The sequence below is a fragment of the Coloeus monedula genome (assembly GCF_965178545.1).
Source record: "Coloeus monedula genome assembly, chromosome: 6".
NCBI lineage: Eukaryota > Metazoa > Chordata > Aves > Passeriformes > Corvidae > Coloeus > Coloeus monedula.
In genome coordinates, this window is record NC_138786.1 from 17,506,699 (window position 1) to 17,528,350 (window position 21,652).

At 43.8% G+C, this 21,652-nt stretch overlaps 1 protein-coding gene across 2 annotated transcripts in view; it reads right to left on the reverse strand.

Annotated features, from left to right (window-relative positions):
* Window positions 1–9,337: 9,337 nt before the first annotated feature.
* Window positions 9,338–21,652, reverse strand: part of BRSK2 (BR serine/threonine kinase 2) — a gene marked incomplete at both ends in the record, with an annotated part of 307,761 nt that continues 295,446 nt past the window's right edge. The window contains 2 exons of one of the 2 annotated variants that reach the window (XM_082283909.1): window positions 9,338–9,561; window positions 20,712–20,759. In XM_082283909.1, the coding sequence (XP_082140035.1) occupies window positions 9,338–9,561; window positions 20,712–20,759 (272 nt within the window). The remainder of the gene's footprint in view (window positions 9,562–20,711; window positions 20,760–21,652) is intronic. The other variant, XM_082283910.1, reaches the window with a different exon arrangement.

Sequence of the window (21,652 nt, forward strand, 5' to 3'; positions counted from 1 at the left end):
CAAGCAGTGAGCCCTTCCCATTACAGGGCAGTACAAATTAAGGTGACAAAAGCTCTTTGTTCCCCTTTCCTGAACGAGATCCTTTGGCAGCAGTTCTCCTCATTCTGGCTAACATTCTGTCAGGCTCTCCTCTTTCATCCCTTCTGCTAAAGCAAATTTGCAGTGCACCTCCACTGAAACTGAACATCAGGGTTGTATCTGCTTTCACACCTCTGAATGAAACCATGGTCCACACGCTTCCAAACACATCTGGCAGAACAGCTTTTAGAACTAATTTTTTTTTTAAGTAAATGGCTGCAGCTGGCCTTTGTTTGGGTCACTAACCAAAACCAAGCCCCACATGCTAGCAACAGAAAAAAGCTAGAGCTAGTGCATCAAACTTAATTAAAACTGCACTTAAGTAAGATTTTTCCAAAAGTTTTCACTTTTCTTCTGTGTAAAATGCTCACACCATCAGAGAAACTGGGCTGAAGTTGCCTGGTTTACAGCAAGCCCACCTTCATTTCTGAGACTCTTCATTTCAGGGCCTGAAGGGAGCACTGCTCTGAACTCCCGGGTTTCACAAGCCACAGGAGTCCCATACATTTCACCAGTGTGTGCCTGGTCAAGATTCTGAGGAACCTGCCAGCAATTGCTCAGTCACTATTTGTACATAGATGATAATTAAGAAAAGCAGAGAAGCTGGGAAAGCAGATAAAATGCAGTGTAATAGCAGAGGAAAAACTTGGGGAGCTGAGTAACAGTCCTGTGCTGGAAAGTCACCTACCTGTGAGATATGACACGTTAATATCTGTGTGCAGAACCCAGTGGAGCAGCAAACAGAACCCATTTTGGTCAGGTCTGCCCACCACCACAGTGTGATCTCAAACTGAACCTGACTCCTTCACCACTGACTCCAAGCACAGTCACCTGCAGCACCAAGCCTGAGCAAACCAAACCAAACCAAACCTAAATTAGAAACAAGGAAACAGCAGCATGGACCTTTACCTCCTTCTTTGAATGCAATTTATAATCCAGCCAACACACGTCTCTGCCAGATGTGGCTGCTGGGGTCATCCCACAACTCTGTAACACCCAAGAATAGGGCTGCCAGCACTGGGAAAGCCACTGGCTGATGTCAGGTGCATTGCAGGCTGCACAGAGTATTTTACAGCTGGAAATTACAAACTATTTAGCCTCACACACATATTTATGTTATACATTCAACAGAAGGCAAGGAGCAGTGAAGGGAAGAGAGTTGTGCTTTCTCTCTCACATAGCTACTCCCACTTCCAGCCTCAGCAGAGCAAGGGGCATTCTGCTTTACTGCTTATTCGGACCAGGTAAAATTTCAGTCCCCTCTGTAAAGTGCTGACAAAGCCACATCATTGTGCCATCCAAGTATCCAGTAAATAAACACCTTCACACTGAAGGGTTAAGGCTACTATTTGAGTCTACTCCTGCATTCCCTATAGGAGAATACACTTCAGAAAATTAAGACCAGGAGTCTACCAAACTACACACTGTACCACAGACCCCTGTGCTGGGTCCAGGTCTCCTCTGCACAAGGTCACTCCAGGGACACTTTTGAGCTACCTGAGTGCAAGCAAAAGAATGTGCTCGACTCTGAAGTGTAACAGCATCTGAATAGATCACATCAGGAAGGCTCTATCAGGAGCCAGCAACTTCAGAGATCCACAGCAAACTGGCTGTGTTTCAGACAAAAGAGTTTCCTGTTCTATGCCCAGATTCTGCTCAACTTAAGTAAATCGGGAATAGTCTCACAAAATTACCTACTTCTTATTCCAGGCATTTTAAAAGCCATTCCCAAAGCTCTTTGCTAAGGAGGTGCTGCTGCCTTCCTCAGCTTCTACACCTCTGCAATTAAAAAAGGGGGAGCCACCCACTGCCACACATCTAGCAAAAGCCAAAGCCAGGACACTGCAGTCCCAGTCCAGCCCTCTTCCCAACCATCCTGCTTTTTCCACCATCCTATGCAGAGGCCCTGCTGCTGAGATGTATCACAGTCCATCAAAGCACTGGCCTAAAGTTCAGTAGACAGGGACCAGCCTTTCTTTTTTTAAGCTCTTATGTAAACACAAAGTTCTACTTACTCTGTACCCATTTCTGCTCTTATTGTGCAACTTGGTGCTAAAACTGAAGGCTCTTGGGCAGAGAGAAACAATTTCCTATACTGCACTTATGCACAAGAGTTTAGATCAGGAACCCTATGTGAACTGGAGCTCATGAGCATTCTCATAAAGTGAAGGGAGGTCTCAGCCACGATTCCATCTCTTCCCAAGTCCTACAAATGGCTTTTCACGTACCTTCAAAGCATCCCTAATGAATCCAATACATTCCCTGATACATTCTTGCACCTAATTGTGAGCAGCATGATTCAATAAGTCAATAAGACCAGAACTATCGAAGTAATTTGTTTCAGACAAGAGAGAAATCATTATCCCACTGTGCATCTTATAAATAACAAGACTTGACCAAGGCAATTGTCACGAACAGCATAATGCTGGGATCTAATTCCAGGCAACTCCAGTGTGAGTCAGGACTGCCTTGTTTCAGCTTAGTTTCCTCCATTCTGAAATCTGATTTTACTTTCAGAACAAGGATGTCCTGCAGAGGAACCATCCAGAACACACATGCAAATTGAAGCCGCTGTCTCAACGTGAATACTTTTCAAGAGTATCTGAGACTTTACAGTGAACACAGCTGCTTTTTCGGACAGGTCTTCTAAAACCTAGAAATGCTTCCTACACCAAGGCTTACTACTTCCCTAGACCAACCTGTTTTCCTTCTCTTCTGGACAACACGGAGAGAAACGTGTCCCATTCCCAGGGCTGGGCCAGTACTGCCTTCCAGATCCAGGAATGTCCACATAAAAGAAAACACTCTACAGAAACACAGGAGGTGCAGCAAAGAGCAGGTCAACAGAAGCTGTGGAGCAATAAATTCCTGTACTTCCCTGGGCAGCTGTTTTTGGAACAGCCTGTCCAGAAAAGTTGCGCAGCGTCCCCCTTGGAGACACTGAGAACGCAACGAGCTCGTCCCTTCCAGCCTCGGTTGCTGTGTGGTTTTGTGACGCACGGGCGGACCTCTCTGCCCAGGCAGAGGTCCCTGGCTACACCAGAAACACCCACCCTGGCTGCAAGCAAACTCTGCCTTGTGCTAATGCCGTTGATGGAAGCTTGTGTCTTCCCTGACCTTGAAGCTGTGTTATCTCCTTTGGCTGTGAGAAGGCGATAATAGCTCCTGACAATGGCAAGAGTCAGCGCTGAGCCGGTGGAACAGGAAATCCCATTTCTCAAGCCCTTCAAAGCCTGCCTGGCACAGTTCCTCTCAGCAGTACTCAGTGAGATTACAGCACTAAAAATAACCCTCACAATAAGTTGTGCATTTAGAAGAAAGGACTTGCCCTCAATGCGGGTTTCCCTTCCACTTGTGGCCTCAAGTATCCCCAGATAGTTGAACTGCTACCGTTTTGTTCTCCGAATTAAGCAGGAGCTGCAGCTGTTGAAGTGGTTTTAAATAAAATAAGAAGATTAAAGGGTACAACGAAGAACTAAGATACTTTCCAGTTTTTAGACAAGTGTCTCTCTTCCCTCCCTGTTGTTTTCTATAATAAGAAACTCAGAGCTAAAAATCTCTTCCTCACCCAAACTCTGCCCTTCTAAGAGGAGCTCACATACAATTGGTTGTATACAGCTGAAACGAAGCAAAGGTAGGGGGACTAGTCCTGCAGACTTCCCTAGAGAACACAATCCCTGTGGGCATTCTGCTGAGGTATTTAAGAAAATGTCCGAGCCTGTTGGGTTAAATGCACTGTCTGAATCACCAGGAAAGAAGGCATACCTTGTAACAGCAGGCACAAAATTCGCACTGCCTAGAGGCCTCACACAGTTTAATTGTCTTTACAAACTCTGTCTTTTCCTATGCCCAGTGAGAGCCATTAAAGCTCAGTCATTTGCATCCGATCACTTTCATTAAAGCCAGCCTGAAAACTGAGGAAATTGTCAGGTACTGTTTGCAAGGCTTGGACAGTTTGCATAAGTGCTATTCAACACAACCAACCTCTTTCTCAGCCCCCAGACTGACACCTGGCAATGAGATCTACCTTCCTATGGGCTCAGCTGCTCATTTGATGCATATACACCATCTATTGCTTTATATAGCACATGTCAGGTACTGGCTCAATTAAAAATTGCTCACCTTAAGCACAAACACATTTTTCATGTACACATGTGTCTAAGCAAAGTTAACATCTACCTGTGAAACAGACAAACAGAAAACACCAACTGGAGTATTACACACTTACATTGTCTTCAGTTTACTCCCGGAAGGTCCTACACCGTGTTGTTTTACCCAGAGGAAATCAGACAGATGAACTTTAAACCCAGCAAGTTTTTTAGCTACTGAATCCAAAGAGCTGAACCCTCCAAGACACCCAAAGAGCTACTGAGCTCAGAGCCTCACTTAACAAAGTCCAGGTGGCACAGCTCACAGCATCTCATCAGCCATCACCTGTGATGGGGTTTGGATGAGGACAACAGCCCCCACCTGGCAGCAGAGACAATCCAACTGCCTCAGTCACAGAGGCAGCCCAAAATCCCCAGCTACATTTATTGCTTGCTTTCAGATTTAAGCTGTAAAATAAGAAGGGTGTTTTGTGGGCAACAGTTTAAATATAAACTTTGTTTGGTCAGAAGCACACATCCCATGCACTACAGATGGTAATATGACACCGTGTAGCAAGAGACTGTGTTACAACACGGCCAAACAAGAAGCAGAATAAATGTAGACAGGCCCTAAGCATGAGGTCCTCCACTTTGCAAAATCATTATTTCTTCTTATAGCTTTTGAAAACCGTAATTAGCAATACTGGGGATGCTAGTTGTGCATACTACTGGAGACATGAACAGATCATAGAAGTTCATGAACACTACTGAGAACAGGAGAGCAAAACAGAAAAAGCAGCAGTGTACACCTGCTGCCACACTGCCCTTAAATCCCATTTCCCCTGTCTTACACTGCAGCCCAGCACATCCTTTCACTTACAGAGATGCAAATGATATACAGCTAGTTCCCAGTCCTGGGTTTCCAGTGTTATAGAGACCAAATCCTGCAGCACTTGAGATTCTCCTCATCTTTTCATCTTTGACAGCTCCTCCACTCCCCTCCAGTTTTAGCAGGCCAGTGAATCACCCAAAGACCCTATAAGCACTCTGGCTTTTTCCTAGGTAAGAGTGTATTTTGTATGGCTGCTGCCTGGGTGCTGCTTGGCAGGGCAGAGGCTCCCCAGCCACCCTCACCTCACCAGAGCATCCCTGAAGCTGAGGCGACACTACAGAACCTTCTGGCAGGTCTCCTCCTGCCTTCCCTCCCTGGTGGGTGGTGCCTGCCCCTCACAGCCTCCACTGGCGGGAAACCCAACCTGGCCTGGCTGGGGCAGCTCTGGAGAGGGGACACGAGAGGGGAGATGAAGGGGGACACGTCTGGAGCTGGCCAGGCTGTGGTGAGAGCTGGGCCAGGGTGTGCTCAGGGCCAGGGCCGCAGCCCTGCTGTGAGCCTGGGCCTGCCATGCTCTCCCCAGCCATGCGGGAAGCACCTGCTGTTCCCGGGGATGCACCAGCCAGGTCAGAGCCCAGGAGGGGAACTGCTGCGTGCAGTTAAAAACCCAGAGGAAAGGAACGGAGAGCGAGGTGTGACAAGCCAGCAGCCACACGGATTGTCCAACCAGCCAGCAACAAACCCCAGCCCCACACAAGCCAGGGACGTACCTGAGCAGCTCTCTCAAATGTTTGTGACTGTTTCAGGCAGGGAGGGTGCAGAAATCCTTCCTACTGCTAAATCTGGAAGCAACGCGAGAAGCTCAGGTTAGAGAGGAGAACAATCACACGCAGTCACAGTTTTTGGTACAGTGGCTTCCAACCAGACCAGATCTCAGGGGGTGCGATTGCTCTGAAATTTGGATTAAGCTTTGGAACACGTTACTGCGGAAAGCCAGGCCTACAGGGTTGAGCTGTCCTTGCTCCTCGGACCCTGGCGTTAATTCCATGGCCAGGAGTGCGCTGCCTTCTTTCAGCTGCCATCTTCAGCTCCTTCAGTGCAGGAGGCCGTGCCACGGTACTTACCGGCTCTGGCACTGGCCAGAAGTTTGTTTTCACGGACATAAACAGGACACTCAACAGCTGGTATCTTTACTGAATGAATTTATTGGTTTTTGAACTAAAGTTGCTCACAGTTATTTAACAAGGGATACATCAGATTTTTTTTGTCCATTTCAAACCATTAAATAATGTCAGTTTGTGTCTGTATATGTGTGTGTGCGTGCGTGTGTGTCTTCGAAGTACAAAATAGGAAGGATAACAAGAGGTATTGCTTTCATTTATTCTTATATCTTGTGTAAGTAATCCCCTTCCTGCTTGTACCACATGGGTTTTGCTGATATAGGTATTTTTAAATTATTATTATTATCTTGTATTGAAATCCCAGCCTTTTGTAGAGGTACAATGTAACAGAAGCATCAAAATCTATACACAAGGGAAGAGAAAAGAGGGAAAAGAAGGACGGGGGTGATGGGAGGGGAGCTCGGAGGAGAAGTAGAGAGAGGGCAGAGGCAGGAAAGACAACGAAAGCAAAAGAGACTAATTTACAGCAATGTCATGCAATTAAAACTGCCCCCCTCTCCTGCACCCTTGCCTCCCCCCCTCCCCAGCCATCACCCCCTGGTGTCTGACATGCACACAGCAATACGAGAGAGAAAAGTTTAAGAATAGGGAAAATAAATAAATAAATAAAGCAAAAAAATTAAAATAAATCCCTCCCATTTGGGGGAATGGGGAAACAGGGCAGAAGTCAAAGGTCTTTGCCCCAGTTGTGTCTTTAAAAATTCTTTTTAATCTTCAAACCTATGTACAAGTAAAACTGGTCCAAGAAGGGGAAAAAATTATTAAAAAAACCAACAACGACAACAACAACAAAAAAGAACTCATCCAACATTATCATTAAAAAAAAAAATAAACTTGCGATACAACATACACCCATAGGAACCCAACGAGCAGCAATCGAAGGTCATAAAAGAGCTGAACACTAATGCTAAGCCTACATTCTTAAAATCTCAGTCAAGAAATACTTCTCACTGTGTTTTGTCTTCCACGCGTAAAACCACGTTTTTTTGTTTGTTTAACCTTTGAGCTTGGGCCAGAATAAGTTACACTTGGTCACATAACTCTTGAGGAGGAGGAAAAAAGGCGGCAATTCTTCTTTCTCAAAGTCACAAAATCAACACTTACAGGGTTTCTGTGTCTTTTTTCCCCCTCCTCCCCAAAATAAATAAGAATCAATGTTGCCTCTACACAGTTATTAAACAGAAGATATATCTAACAGCTTATTTTTTTAAATATATATATATGTATATATAAATAACCAAGACCTAATAACTGAAACACAAAAAAAAAAAGGTCCCCATCCACCCAATCCCACCCTCCTCCCCTTCAAAAACAAAAAAACAAAACCAAAACCAAAACCAAAACGTTATAAAAATATCTTGCAGTAAATTTTAAAGTTTACAGTAGCTTCGTGATTAAGTCTCCCATTGCCCTGACTCCACCTTGTCTTGCTCTGATGAACTAAGTGCCAGTGATTTTGCACACACACACACACACACACACACAGAGGAAATAAAACCCAATATAAGTCTCTTTTCTTCCTCCTCTTCATCTTCTTTTTTTTTTTCTTTTTTTTTTTCTTTTTTCCTTTTTTTTTAAGAAAAAAATCACCCAAGCCAACAAATGAAACTGGTAACTTAAAGAAATAATAATACTGATATCAATGCAGCACTAGTAACACAACAATTGCCTCTAAATGCAGGGTGTGGTGGAGGATCCAGCTGGTTGAAGAAGGTCCCAGCGCGGTGGCACAGTGGCAGGGAGTTGACAGGTGGGGAGGAAGGTGTTGAAGGAGGAGCAGCAGTAGCAGCAGCAGCAACTGTGCCTGGTGATGGGAGAGACAGTCCTTGGCAGAGTCTTGTCCCTCTTCTTTGCTACCAGAAGTTGCCTTTTCCCTAAGTTTTAATGTTTTGTTTGTATGTGTTTATTCATTGAACCCCCTCTCCCTCCTATGTTTACTCCTTTCCCCTTCCAGCAGGTTAAAAAGCAAAATGATACAGTATAAAAACCAATTAGTTTGTGTGTGTGTATATATATATATGTATGTATGTATATTTATACATAAATATACACACATATATACATGTATATATAAAAAAAGGGGGCAAAAGAAAAGGAAAAGGTGGTGGGGAGAAAAAAAGAAAAAGGTAAGAAAATCCCTTGATGAAGCTCCCCAATATTGTCTTGGTTCAACGCTTAGTTTTGAGTTGCTCCTGGCTGGTTTCTGATGAGAACGTGCTCTGGATTCATGGAACACTGCGCTCCCGCTACACCCGTCTCCTTCCCCACACCCTCCCTCTCTGGGCTGCGTTCACCTGCGCGGACAGAAGTTGCCAAGGGTAAATAATTCACTCCAACAATTTGCAACCTCCTTTGAGCCCAGACTCTGCAATCCCATAACTGAGCAGATCTCTCTTGTGGAGCACCAAAAAAGAAAAAGAGAGGGGAGAAAAAAAACCAGGCGTGCATTGGGGAGGTGTTTGGGGAGAAGTGGGGGAGAAGCCCACTTCCTGAAGGGAGAGGGGAGGCTGGGAACCTCAAACAGGACTGGTCCTTGGACAGTCTACATCGGTTGCCTTCCGTCAACAAGTGTCCGCAGAGCACAGAAGGTGAAGCCGTGGCTGACATGTTAACTTTTCGGGATAATTCCTGGTAGCAGAGCGGAAACAAGTGGTGTCGTCAGAAACACAGAGAGAGCATGAACAGAACAAGAAACAAAACAAAAGAAAACCAAAAAAAAAAAAAAAAAACCCAAAAAATCAGGAAGGAGAAAAAAAGCAAAACATTCAAAAAAAGGGAGGAAAAAAAAAACAACTGGAAAAAACCACAACCCAAGATCTGGTGAACTGGGTTTGTCATCTGTGCTACCTTTTCTTTTCTTTCTTTTCTTTTCATTCTTTCATTCGTTTGTTTTTGTGTTTGTTTCTGAGATATATATTATATATCATATATAAATATATATATGTATATATATACAGTCATTCCTTCATACAAAATTTGTCTATAGACAGTTTTGTACTGTTGTGGCAAGGTATATACATCCTTCTAGTTTAGAGGCTAGCTTGCTAAGGAATATTCTTTCATTCTTTCTTGCTTTTTTCTTTTTGTTTTGTTTTGTTTTTTGTTTTTTGTTTTTTTTTTTTTTTTTCGCTAAGTTATTTAATTTTTTATGTGTTTATTTAAGGTTGGTCTTGTAGGCCGACTGATGAGACCATCTTTGCCTTGTCTTTGCCAGCAGGGTACTTATTGTCTCCTCTAGACCCATAGTCATTAGAACCGGAATCGCTCCGCTTGCTGTTTGCGCTATGCTTGGTTGGCGTGCCGGGGGGATGGCTCACCTGCCCGTTCTTCTCGTCTGAAAAAAGTTGTTTAATTACGTCAAAGAAGTTACTCAATGGGCTGCCTGGGTACACAAAACAGAGGAGACAAAAAAAGAAAGAAAGAAAGAAAGAAAGAAAGAAGGAAAAAAAAAAAAAACGAGAGGGAAAGAGAGAGAAAAAGAGGAGAGAAAGAGAGAGAACAAACAAACAAATGAACAATGGGGTTTTTAACGAGAAGAACATGATGAGGAGATCCAGAGCCACGTGCGTGGGGGTGTGTGGGGGATGAAGACAATGAGCAGGAAGAGGAAGAGTGTTTAGGATGGGACACCTACAGAAATAAAGAACCTGGGAGCACAAAGCACCTAGGGGAAAGGTCCTCGTTTTTTCCTGAGTGGGGAAGCATTGCTGTCTCACCCAGCAGGAGGAAAACAGTATCATGTGACTGAAATAGGTCAGCCCATTACTAGGATTCACTTGGCCACTCCACACGGAAATGTCAGTGACTGTAATGTTGGACACAGGCAAATTCCATCCTATTGCTGCTGTTACAAACACAGGGTATTTCCATGTGGCTGCCCATCAGTGCTTTGCTCTGCAGCCTTGCTAAGCTCTCTGTCTACACCAGGCATTAGGATTTCCTTGCTTGCATTTTATTTCGTTCTGGGTATCTCCTTGCCAACCTGTCATGACTAAGCCTGAAGCACCTGAGTGGTCCCAGGGAAGCAGCACTGGGAAAATGAAGTATGGCTGAGATGAGTGTTGCCATCTGCATGTGTGGTCTGTGGTTTGCACTCGCAGGCTTCAGGGCACCTCCAGACCCTCCCTACAACAGGTACCTGGAAATGAAGATGCTGAATGTGGAAGTAGGCTGTTATGCATCTACCTGTTTCTGGGACCTGACAAGGTCAAGACCTACTACCTCACTGTCCTGAATTTATGATCTCTCTGCAACACAGTCTCCACAGCACTGATACACATTCCAGTGCAGTTAGGAGCCAGAGAGGGAGGTAGAGTTGTGGGCTACTGGAACAGGCATCTCCTTAAGCCAGCCTGTAGATTGGGCTGCAGTGTTAACAAGGACTGGGCACTGGGCACATGAATACAACCTTTTGTGCCATTTGGACCTCCAGGCAGCACGGTTATATGCTCTTAATCTAGTTCTGTGTTGAGGGTGTGTGGTGTTTACCTGAGGAAAGGCTCTGGGGTGCTACTGAGGGAAAGGGACCAGGTACTTCTGGAAAGGTAGCCTTTTTTTGGAATTTCTAGTCCCTTTTCATTTTTTTGGATTGGGGGATTAATCTTTATCAAACATAGGAGGGGTCACACTAAACCCTTTGAATATGGATATTGCAGGTGTTTTTTATCTGATGTATATACCATGGAGGTGATGCCTGTTCATGATCATTAAAACCCCATGATGGTTTTCTCAGTATGGGGACTGTTAGCTTTACTGTTCTATCAAATTCAAATCATTTCTACCTCCAGCTCCCAGAAGGAAATGGGCTCCTTGTATTTGGCTTCCAATGTGGTAGAATGCTGTGAAGAATGGAACCTTTCATCCCCAAGATGGGAACATTCAGTCAGGAGCAAAGGGCTTCCTCATAGCAGAGACTGGTGGACACTGGTGGCTTGGGAATATTGTTATTTCCCTTCACTTTCGTTCCGAACATCAGTAACCCAGTAACTACAGCAGGCAAGTACTTTCTGTGCATGGCAATTCAGCTGAAGAGCTTGTTGAGTACTTTCTATTTCTCTAATTGAAAATGCTAGACAGCCATCAACTTCTTACACAGAGAAAGAGGAAATACATAGTATTTGTGCTCTGCAAAACTGAATGTGTTACTCTTTTTTTTCCTGCCCTGTGCTAACAAGGTAGTTGCTGCTTTCCTCTGCTTGTTAACAGGCATTGAGAAAAATCACATGGCTGGCAAATACAGTGAAGGATCCTAATCTTATTAATCTAATTCATTCCTTGACTTCCTGTACCTGCTGCTTTGTGGTTAATATTCTGCTTGCCCTGGTTCTGTCACTCAGTTACACTAAAGCCACAAGCAACACGCCGTGAGTTTCTGGAAGGGCATCATTCACCCAACTGACTGAAGCCTTAGTGATGGGCACAACCAACCAGGCAGAGCACACATCTCAATTTCTGACTAAGAAGAGAAAGGCTTTCATAAAGTCAGTCACTTTGGGGTCAGACCTCCCTGAACTCCACCTGCTCCCTTCCACATGCATGCAAATGCTTGGGAAAGGAGATATCTCCTCCACATCTATGACTTCTACGTCAGAGATTTCCCTAAGCCTCCTTGAAACTGTTTTAGGTTTGTGGGCACACACTCTGCACAGACTCCTTTTTATCAACTCAGACTCATTTCTACTTCTTTTAGGTGGATACCATTTTTCAATGAAAAGAGAAAAAAGAAAGCAAACACTCAGCCTTGAATGCAGGAATGTGGGCAGATCTGGTTCTCAGGTGGCTTTGGACCCCTCATCTTCATAAGCAAATGGAGTCAGCAGAGAGAATGAAAAAGAGCACTGAAAAAAATGCTGGAGAGGAAAAGACTGCTAGGTTGGGAGAAAAGAGTAGGGGAATATCTCCAGTTATTCCGCTGGGCAGTTTATTTAACAAGCTTAGAGGGAAAGATGAGGGCAGAATAAGCAGGGCTCTGCAGGAGCTGGGAAAGTTTTTCGTTTTCATGTAGACAGAAACAGTGACAAAAGTACAACTTGCAAGAATGGAGCAATAAAACACTTTAGAAATTATACATCTTGTATTTGCTGAGCCCTGATACAGGATTTTTAGTCATCCTACTAAAATATGCAGCCCATGTTTCATCCACCCTTTCTCCTCCTCATGCCCTACTGGCTTTCAAGTGCCTGGAGATTTATTGCAGCAAAAGTATTTAACAGTCTGCTTTTCTTTGCCTGTATCACTACTGGATTCCTTACAATCAGCATTTTCGGTCAAAATTTTAATGGGAGGTAAGAAAATCCTTAGGGATCTTTAGAGAGCTACTGAAAACTAAAATAGGCCATTTCACTAACCCTTTCCTTCCTTTGCCTTTTGTACTTGTAATTAAATTGTAAGTAATAATGGTCTCCTGTCCTGGCAGTCAAGAAAAAACTGATCCTGGGCTGGTGTTCACACTGCTCTTTGGATAGACAAGGAGTCCTCACACCTTTATGCTGGAGATACACAAGAATGGGTCAGCTATGCTGGAAGCATGAAAATGGTGCAGGGTGTTGCTCCTGTTAGTTGTCAGTTCCCTTTGAGGTTATAAATCCAGTAAAACAAGACTTGAAAATGCAGGCGATGATGGTTTAGAATAGGTTTTTCAGCAATCTTCCATGCCTAGCATTCAGTTCAAGATGTGTCATAGGCTCTTACACCTGTAAGTCCATCAGGGGGCCTCAAAAAGGCTGCCTTTCTTATTTCAGAAAGTGAGATGACATCCCATTTCCTCTGGACAGGGATGAAGGTTAGGCTTAATGATTCTTCAGAACATCCCTGGTGTTTCGTGCACAGACTAAGGTCTTCTTTCCCCTTGGGAGCAAATGTTCATCAGCACAGAGCAAAGAAAGCAAGGGTGAGAAACCGAGAGAAGGATCAGAGGCAGGAGGGGAGGCTCAGAGCATTAGGTTTATGTCTGTTAGGAGGAGATGGATATGTGCAGTTTTGAGTTAGACCAAGGAGCTGTTTGCTGCAAGATGGGGAAGGGGAATGGGTTTGAAAACAAGCACTGAAGCTTATGAAAGGGTCACGTATTGAAAGGATGCTGAGAGAAACAGATTTATGGAGAAGGAACTGGTTTGGGGCACCTGTGTACAGCACTGTCACAGCCAAATACCATGAAAGAAATCAAAACCATGAATGGATTTGGATACAACAAGTGCTAAGAGGAAGAAACAGGGCTAGAGGTAGACACAAAAATATAGAAGGAAGCTGGGCAGGCAGTCTGTATCAACCCTTACAGTCCTCAGTATTTCATCTGCTGTTCTTAGGAAGCCTGTTGTGACACTGACCTATATCAGAGTGGATATATGTGGACCAATATCTAGCCCCAGTGGTGTCAGCACTTTTCGAAGCCAAGTGGAAGTGGAGCACCCAGATAGGAGAGGAAGGAGAAAATAAAGGGAATCACTCCAGGCACCTCAAGTGACACCAGGAAAGGATGCACCTTGCAAAGACCCTGCTCTGACCTTGTAAAGACCCTCACAGTCCTCCACAGAACATAACAGGAGGTGGTGAACAAGCAGGTTCAGGACAAGCATGGAGGCTTTGGTTACTGATTCAAGTCTGCTTTTTGTAACGTTTTTAAGACAGTCAGATAAAGACATGGCCCTCCTTTCATTGAAGCAAATAGCAACATTCCCATTGACTTCACAGAAGCAAACCCAGAGGCACTTCCTTCATCTGTGAAACCATCTCTCTGAAGTCTGTGTATTGTTAATGCACTAATCCTTGTGGTGCTGAACACAAAAGTTGCACAAAACAAATATGCCATCTGTGGGATTATCCTCTACCTTTTCTTTCTGTATGGCCTGAGATACTTTGGGTTTCTGCATATTTATCTTGGGCTTTGGGAGAAAGTGAATTGGAAAACATAGGTCTCCACTGGGAAGAGACACCTTTTCTCAACCTGACTTCTCTTATTTCTTCCCTTATTGCTTTCACATCCTTCCTGATTGTCTTCTGCCTGCTTCTGCTACTGAGGTTTTCTTCCTATACTTATTCCTTACTCTTTAGCCCTTGTCTTTTTCATCCCTAGGTTGCTCTGTGTTTTGATAGCAGCTGTGGTTTCAGTGAACCATGTAACAAAAATCCAACTTCTTTCACATAAAGCATTAAAACACTCTCTTAATGGGTGATAATCCATTTCCTTTCAAATCCATTTTGCTACTTTTATAGAGTTCTAGCCCTCTTTGTTAAGATGAGGCATTTTTTTGTCTGTTTGCTCGGTTTCTGTTGGCAGAGTCCCTTCTGCCTTCAGAAACAAATGACTTAAAATACAGAACTCACTGCAAGAGTATATGCAGTGAAAGGGATGACAGAAAGATAAAGTGGCCCATTCCTCTTCGTTTAGTTGTAGTATCATGTAGGAGTCTCCCTCCAGGCTGAAGAGATCCCAACCTAGGCACTGTACAAATCCAAATGAGACAGATGCCTCACCCAGCTCACTAACTACTGACAGACAGTCCAGGGAACAACTCCAGTTTCTTGGCAGGAAACCTGAATTGCAGCTGGGAAAGGTGACTTACTTTCCAGAGTCCTTGGACTCTGCCAGTAAAAATGCCAACTGAGAACAGTGTCTGCAGAAACAAACTGCAGAACTACTGCAGAACTGGAACTACTCAAGTTTACACACAGCATTGGCACAGGTATCCATGCCACCAGCAGGTGGGAACTTCCAGTTGCTACCCATCTGGGCAGACCTGAACAACCAACCTGACCCATCCTTGTTCTTACTCCCCTAAAACATCCCATCTCCTCTGCAGGAGGGTGGACCAATATCTGTGTCTAGCCAGAAGCATCCAGATGGCCATTCTGCCTCAATCTTACACATTTTTTCTCTCACTCTCATAAACACACAGAGAAGCTGAGATCCTGTTCAGCCTCTCCTCACAGACAGTATTACTGAGACAGGTAGCTCTGGGGTAATGAGTTAAGGAATGGTGAACACGGGCAGCAAAGCCCCGAAGGGATGAGGCCCATTTCCTTGCTGCTGCCTCCTGCAGAGCCAAGGCATGAGTAAGGAATCAGAAACCAAACGTGTCTGTTACTGATGAGAAGCTCTGGCCAATCCAGCACCACCACGTAATGTTCAAAAAAGGAGACATGATGAAGGAGAGCAGGGAATCATACATTCATTTGGACAGCTGGTGGCACTGAAAGAGCAGGCAAGGATAGTGGTGGGATGAAAAGATGCCAGATTCCGTTGTGGAGTCATGCTCTTCTGGCAAATTGAATAGTAAAGGTCTAAGCCCACGAATTTTTTGTATCTGCCTGTCCTTTTATACAGATCTGCCTGCACAAGTATGTGCTGAGAAGGGAAGCTGATGACCCACACCTGTAAAGCCACAGCAAACGATAGAATTGTTGCTACCCATTCTCTTAGAGATTTCTGCAGCTTTATTCCAATTTTTTTTACCTATAAAAATGTCAGAAATGTATTAGCACTTAATAATTCAATTTTGATCTTTCCTGCCAGATGGATGTTCACATATTATATTATGGGTTTCAAGTTCTTTGACCTGTTCCTAAGGAGAGAGATGACCTGTGCATGCTGCTAAAATGTTGGTTCCCCATCTCCACTGAATAAATCACTTCAAAATATGATCTAATATTCTGGGAAGGCCATCTCAAACTTAGCTTAGTACAGCAAACAAGTATTTCCATGTAGCCTCCTGGAACACCGGCTATCATAAATAAAGCACTGTGATCTTAATTAAGAGTGAGATATCTGTGTTTTCTATATTAGATATTTTTATTACAGAGAAAGAGGAAAAGATCTTGTATTGGATAGTAAAAATCTAACCATAGCTGTCAAAATAGGATCTGATATGAAACAGTTCAATACATCTGGACTAATTTTTAGTACCAAGTTGCCTTTTTTGTTGCTACCTTCTTCTACAGGGCAAAATCATGAGGCATGAATTGGAAAAGGAATGTCTCCCCAGTGTAACACTAGACTGAAGACTACATGTAACTACAGTATGTGGGAGTCAGCCATTCCTTTGGACAGCAAAAGATACTGGCAGAATGGGCAGGGATAACTGGTAAACCTGGCTTGAACTCTTTAGAACCACTGAATTATCTTACTTATTGCAATCCACCCATTTTGAATGAATATGTGATCTCTCAGGTGGGTCTTCTTCCTTTTGTCTCTCAGCTGGGTCACAATTTGAACTGGAGAGTCAGCCATGGTCAGAAAAACCAGGAGCCAGCACATTTTTCAGGAATGTTAATAAAAACCCATTGTTCTGACCACCTCATGGTGTGACAGTGCTGAGAAGAGCCTTTCAGCTGGGAGGGCAGCCTATGTTTTTTTCCTGCAGGTTTTGACATCAATATTTTTGCCAACAGTTGCAACTTTTTGGATGCAAATCACCAACCTCCTCTTCCATCAAACAGCTTCTTTGTGAGAAGCAGGATTACTCTAATTAATGCCAACATGGGTCAGGATCACTTCCAAGAACACCAAGTCCAGGTATTTGCTGCTGTTACTAAAAACAAAAACAGACTCTTAAACAAGCACTCACAAAACTACAGGCTGCGATTGCAACCCAAATGTGACGTAACCAGTTTGAAACTACAAAAATGTTTCCTAACTTCTCAAGTAGCTTGGGATGCTACTGACATGGGCTTGTGTCTGTATGAATCAAACTGTGATTGCAGGGAGCTACAAAGAGAAGCCTTTACTGCAGTGTGGTTCTCTGTCTGCAGAGGATGACTGGCCATGGCCAACAAGATCAGACGGCTCTGAATAGGAAAAATGTAAAGTCCTAAACACTGGAAGCAAAAGCTCTGAAAGAGATACATTGGAGAGATAGGAAAGGCAAGTGGATTTGCTGTGCTTTGGTTTGATCAGATCATTTTGGTGATAGCCACTGTATGCACCAAGAACCAAAAAGCTTTGTTTAACTCTGGTGCCAGGAATCCAGGTTTTCAATTGTAAGCAGCAATACAAGATAAGTACTTTAAAGTAAACACAAGGCCTTCTTTGCAGCTTGCACAGGGTCTAAGATTTTGCAGGAATGTATGGTTGTGCAGTACCTAACATGACAGCATGATTTGACTGGAGCTGCAGTAGTTATCCATACTAACCTTCTCTTAGCATCACCCTCTTTCCATGATAGTGCCACTAATGTAACTGAAGACTTTATTGAGAATCATCAGAGATGGAGAATAACAAGCAAAAATTACATTACTTAGAAGTAAAATTCATCCTCCAATAGTGGTGGTGTGGAGACTGGGAAGTTTACAGTCTTTCTGGGTTAATCTCAGAAGGTAAAGTGGAGGATAAGGCAGGCTTTTCAGAGCTTCCTGTCAGCAGCAAGCACCTTGGCACAACATACTTACCAAGGACTCCAAAAGACTGGGAATGGCTGGGAAGGGGAGCTATCAAAAGCTATGTACCAGCCCTACTATGGAACCAATCACCCAAAGAAATTCTCAGCTCACTACATGAAAGACTTGAAGTCACTAAAGTTTGTGAAGAGAGACTCTTTCCTGACCAAAGACTACTGAAGTGGCACTGTGGGCTTCTGCGTGGTGTGTATCAACAGCTACAGATCCAATGTATTCAATATACAATGAATGATATTTGCTTTCTAATTCCCAGCTTTGTGGTTGAAGCTGGAGGGCTTTTCAGTTTATGTATTATCTTGATTTTTATTTTTAATGTAAAGGCTCTGCAGAACCTATTTGAACCTTAATTATACAACCTATTTTTCAGTGAGATAGACATAAATACCAGATTAGATGGTAATAAACTGTTCTCTCAATCCTGCTTCAAAAGAAACAGAATCCAGCTTGTTCTTTTACATCTGTGCTGATTTTATAAGGCTTAATGGCAGCACATAAAGTGGTAAAGCTTATTTGTCACTAAACTGATTTGGCTCGGAATACACACAGGAATAGATCAGCTAAAGTATCACTCCTGTAGACGTTTTTCAGGTTACAGCTGCATTTTGTATGCAAATATTTTAATTTTTACAAGGTAAATATAATCTTATGAACAGACTTCACAGAAACCAATCTAGTCTTTCTGACAACAGCAATGCCCTGCTGAGATGGGTGGAAACATAAAATATTTCACCCCAACATGCATTTCAATTTATTATGAGCCAAATTCTTTTCTTCTATGGTGAAATACTACGAGTTGGCAGCGGTTTTCTAGTTTGCACAGGTAGGGTTGATGCAGCAGCAGTTGTGTCATTTGGATACTGGCAGCTCCTGTGACATACCTCAGCTGTTCAACATTAACTTGTTTCTCAATGCCAGTGGCTGTATGAAAAATCACTTCTCAGACTGATGACCACTGATAGCAGAAGATGAGATAACATTTAAAGGACTAAGCAAATTTGCTTTGCTGTTAATTACAACATTCAGTGGTTTAGAGTGGGTGAAAACGTTCCTCGTTCCCACCAGAGCTTTCACATGGCTGAGTCAGGCATAAGGAACCTGATTAGCTCTTCCTGCTCCAGTGTTAACTCCTTTTGCAAGAATGACCTGTGCCCACTGTCAGAATACGGAGCAACGACGAGGTCAAACCTCACGGAGAATACAGTTTTTCACACACTACTTGTTATTACTAGATGAACATTTTCCCAACGTCACATGGGTTTCTGATCTTCAGAACCACAGAAGGATGATTTGCCAGAAATAGGCTAAACAGGCTCACACTGTTCCCTGTCATTCCCGTGTCTAAACCATGGGTGAGCTCCAGCACATGAAACAGCCCTTCACTCATACAGGAGGGTGGAATTCAGCATGGTGCAGCACTGTATACTGTTTGTGAGGTCACCAACTGCAATGTGATTTAAAGGAAGCAGCTCCATTAAACCCCTACAGGCCATCCTGTCTCTTCTCTCTCTCTGTTTCTCTGAGTGTCTTCTGTCTGTGCTGTAGCTGCCACAAAACAGTCTCCCTGCTGGCCTTCACCTTGTCCTCTTTGTCCCTTGTTGGATTGCTGCTGACACAGTGACAGCTGGAGGGCCTGCATGAACTGTGAGTGAGCAGTGATGCTCTCTATCTAGAGAATGCAGGGTACTGGCTGGTTATCTCTATAGCTCAATTAACTTGCAAGCAATCAGCAGAATCAGCATGGCACTACTTTTGTATGATGTGAATGCCAGATCCAGACAAGAAACAAAGTCTTGAGGAAGAAGAGGGATTTGCTGTCTGATGCCTTCAAGAAGCTGAAGGTCTGAAATGAGTCTTCATGAGGAGATCAGAAAAGTCACCTAAGAACTCAAATGAGCCCCTTTCAGAGCAAAGGAAGAACTGCCAGCAAAGCTGCAACTTAAGGAAAGAGATTGTCTGAAGCACAGGAAACAGGCCAAATTCTGCCTCAGTCACACATGCATAAACCTAATAATATCTCCACCATGACAACTTCCCTTTATGGTTACAGACTCCAGAACAACTCCAGAACAACTTTCTTCAGTTAACAAAGGGATGGCGGAGGAGCTGCAGGTCCAGCTGGAGAGCAGCACCAGCTCAGTGAACGCTTCCCCAACATCTTGTCTTCCCTTTCCCAGAAGTATCTGAACTCAACCTAGATACCAGGATGGAAATCTAAAGAGAACAGAGTTCTCTCATACAGAATCCTTCTGTACAAGACATGAATAATAAGAGAAAAACATCTCTCACAGTAATTGGGTATTTCCACTATTGTATTTGGAGCAGTGAGTAGGGGCACAAGTAATGAAAGAAAGAATACAGTCCATGTGTGCACAGAGGGGAGGGAAGGCTAGGGACAAATTAACCAAAATTCATGTGACCCCAAGCAAGCTGAGCTGCAAGTTTTCCAGAATTTTTTTTTTTCTTCCTAGCGAAATTCCAAATCTTCAGTAAGTTCACTACTCCTCCAGCTAGAGACACAACATCCTTCCCCAAGTCCAGACTGGAACTACGACAGTTTACATTAGCTAAGTGTCTGACATAATTTGCAGTGTGTCTTATGAAGAATTTAAAAGGGTCATACCCCAAGGACATCTGGGGAAGAAGGGGGTGGATGCAAAATGGAATTAAATAACACAGCATTCCTGTCTCAACAAATAGCAGGAAACCAAGGGAGACAGCAGCTAGCAGGGCAGCATTCAGCTTCACTGCAGAAAAGGGACTGAAGAATCATGAATCAACAGCAGCAAGTAAAGAAAAGAGGAAAAAAAAATCAGGAAAGAAAAAGAAAATCACTGGCCTGGGTTACAGTGAGAGAGGGTATCTCAAGTGTAACACCACACATTTGTGCTATGACGGGGAAAGCTGTGGTGGAGCCTGTGCATCTGTACATGGATGGGGAGGAACAGAAAAAGGGATATGTGCTTGTGTCCTCCAGGTGAGTGAAAGACATAGGGGGTTGTTACAGGGTGGGGAGTCTTGAAAAGAGCGTGGGTGAGCAGGGATAGGGAAGGGAAGAGGTGCAATAGGACAGGACGGCGCATTATTATGTTGCTCAGCAGGGGCTGGGGAAGGTGAAAAGGCAGAAGGGAAGGAAGTTCTTACCACATTTGGAAAGTCTGCCAGTCATCAACTCCATACAGTTAGTGGTGTCTGGATCATAGAACGGAAAGAGGAGGGAGGGAGGGAAAAACATAAAAAAAGGTTTCCACACCTCTGTGCATAAAGTAGTAACTTAGCACATTATTACCTGAAGCAGGAAACATATACACATCTTGGTGTTTCCACAACCCAGGCCAAATTCTGCCACCCACTCTATGCCAGTGCCAACCTGGCCCTGTGACTGAGAGTGGAGCTGCTTCAGTACTGCTGCCTCCACTCACCCCTTTATTGTAGCTACAGGTATTTATGAGATGTGGGAAATACTCTGCCACCACATTAGCAAACTAAAAGCCTTGAATACAGTGTTTCACCTGGCTAGCTTTGCAAATTAGCCTGCAACAGCCAGGAAATGTTCCTGGGGAAGAAATCTAGCACTGTGCTATTGGACATGGAGTGAGGCTACTTGTATGGCTCAAACCCATCTTTTAAACCCCAAAGGATAATGTCAAAGTTTCAACCTAACGCTCTCTCATTCAAGTGTAATCTCTGACTGGTCTTGCTTTCAAGGTCAGTATTCACAGGCAATAGAAGTACTTCTGGAAAGGGTGGCAGAATATGGCCCTAAGACATTACTGTTCACTTTGTGTACAGCTCCATTGCCACAGCCTCTGGGTGCTTCTTACTCAGGTGCAACAAGCAGAAGGAGCTCCACATGTCAGCTTTAAAACAAAAGGACCAGCCCAGCTGGACACTTTCATGTGGAACCTGCTGGCAAGCCAGATCTGCTGCTGTCAACCAGGATTCCCTTGCATTTGGGATCTAAATCACTGTGTTCCTGGGCAATGTGGAGTAGTCACTCCTGAGCAGGTGGCTACCAGTTAAAGCACTCAGATCAATCTCAGATCTCCTCTTGCCTGGGCTCTTGATGAACACTTGGGTATTCA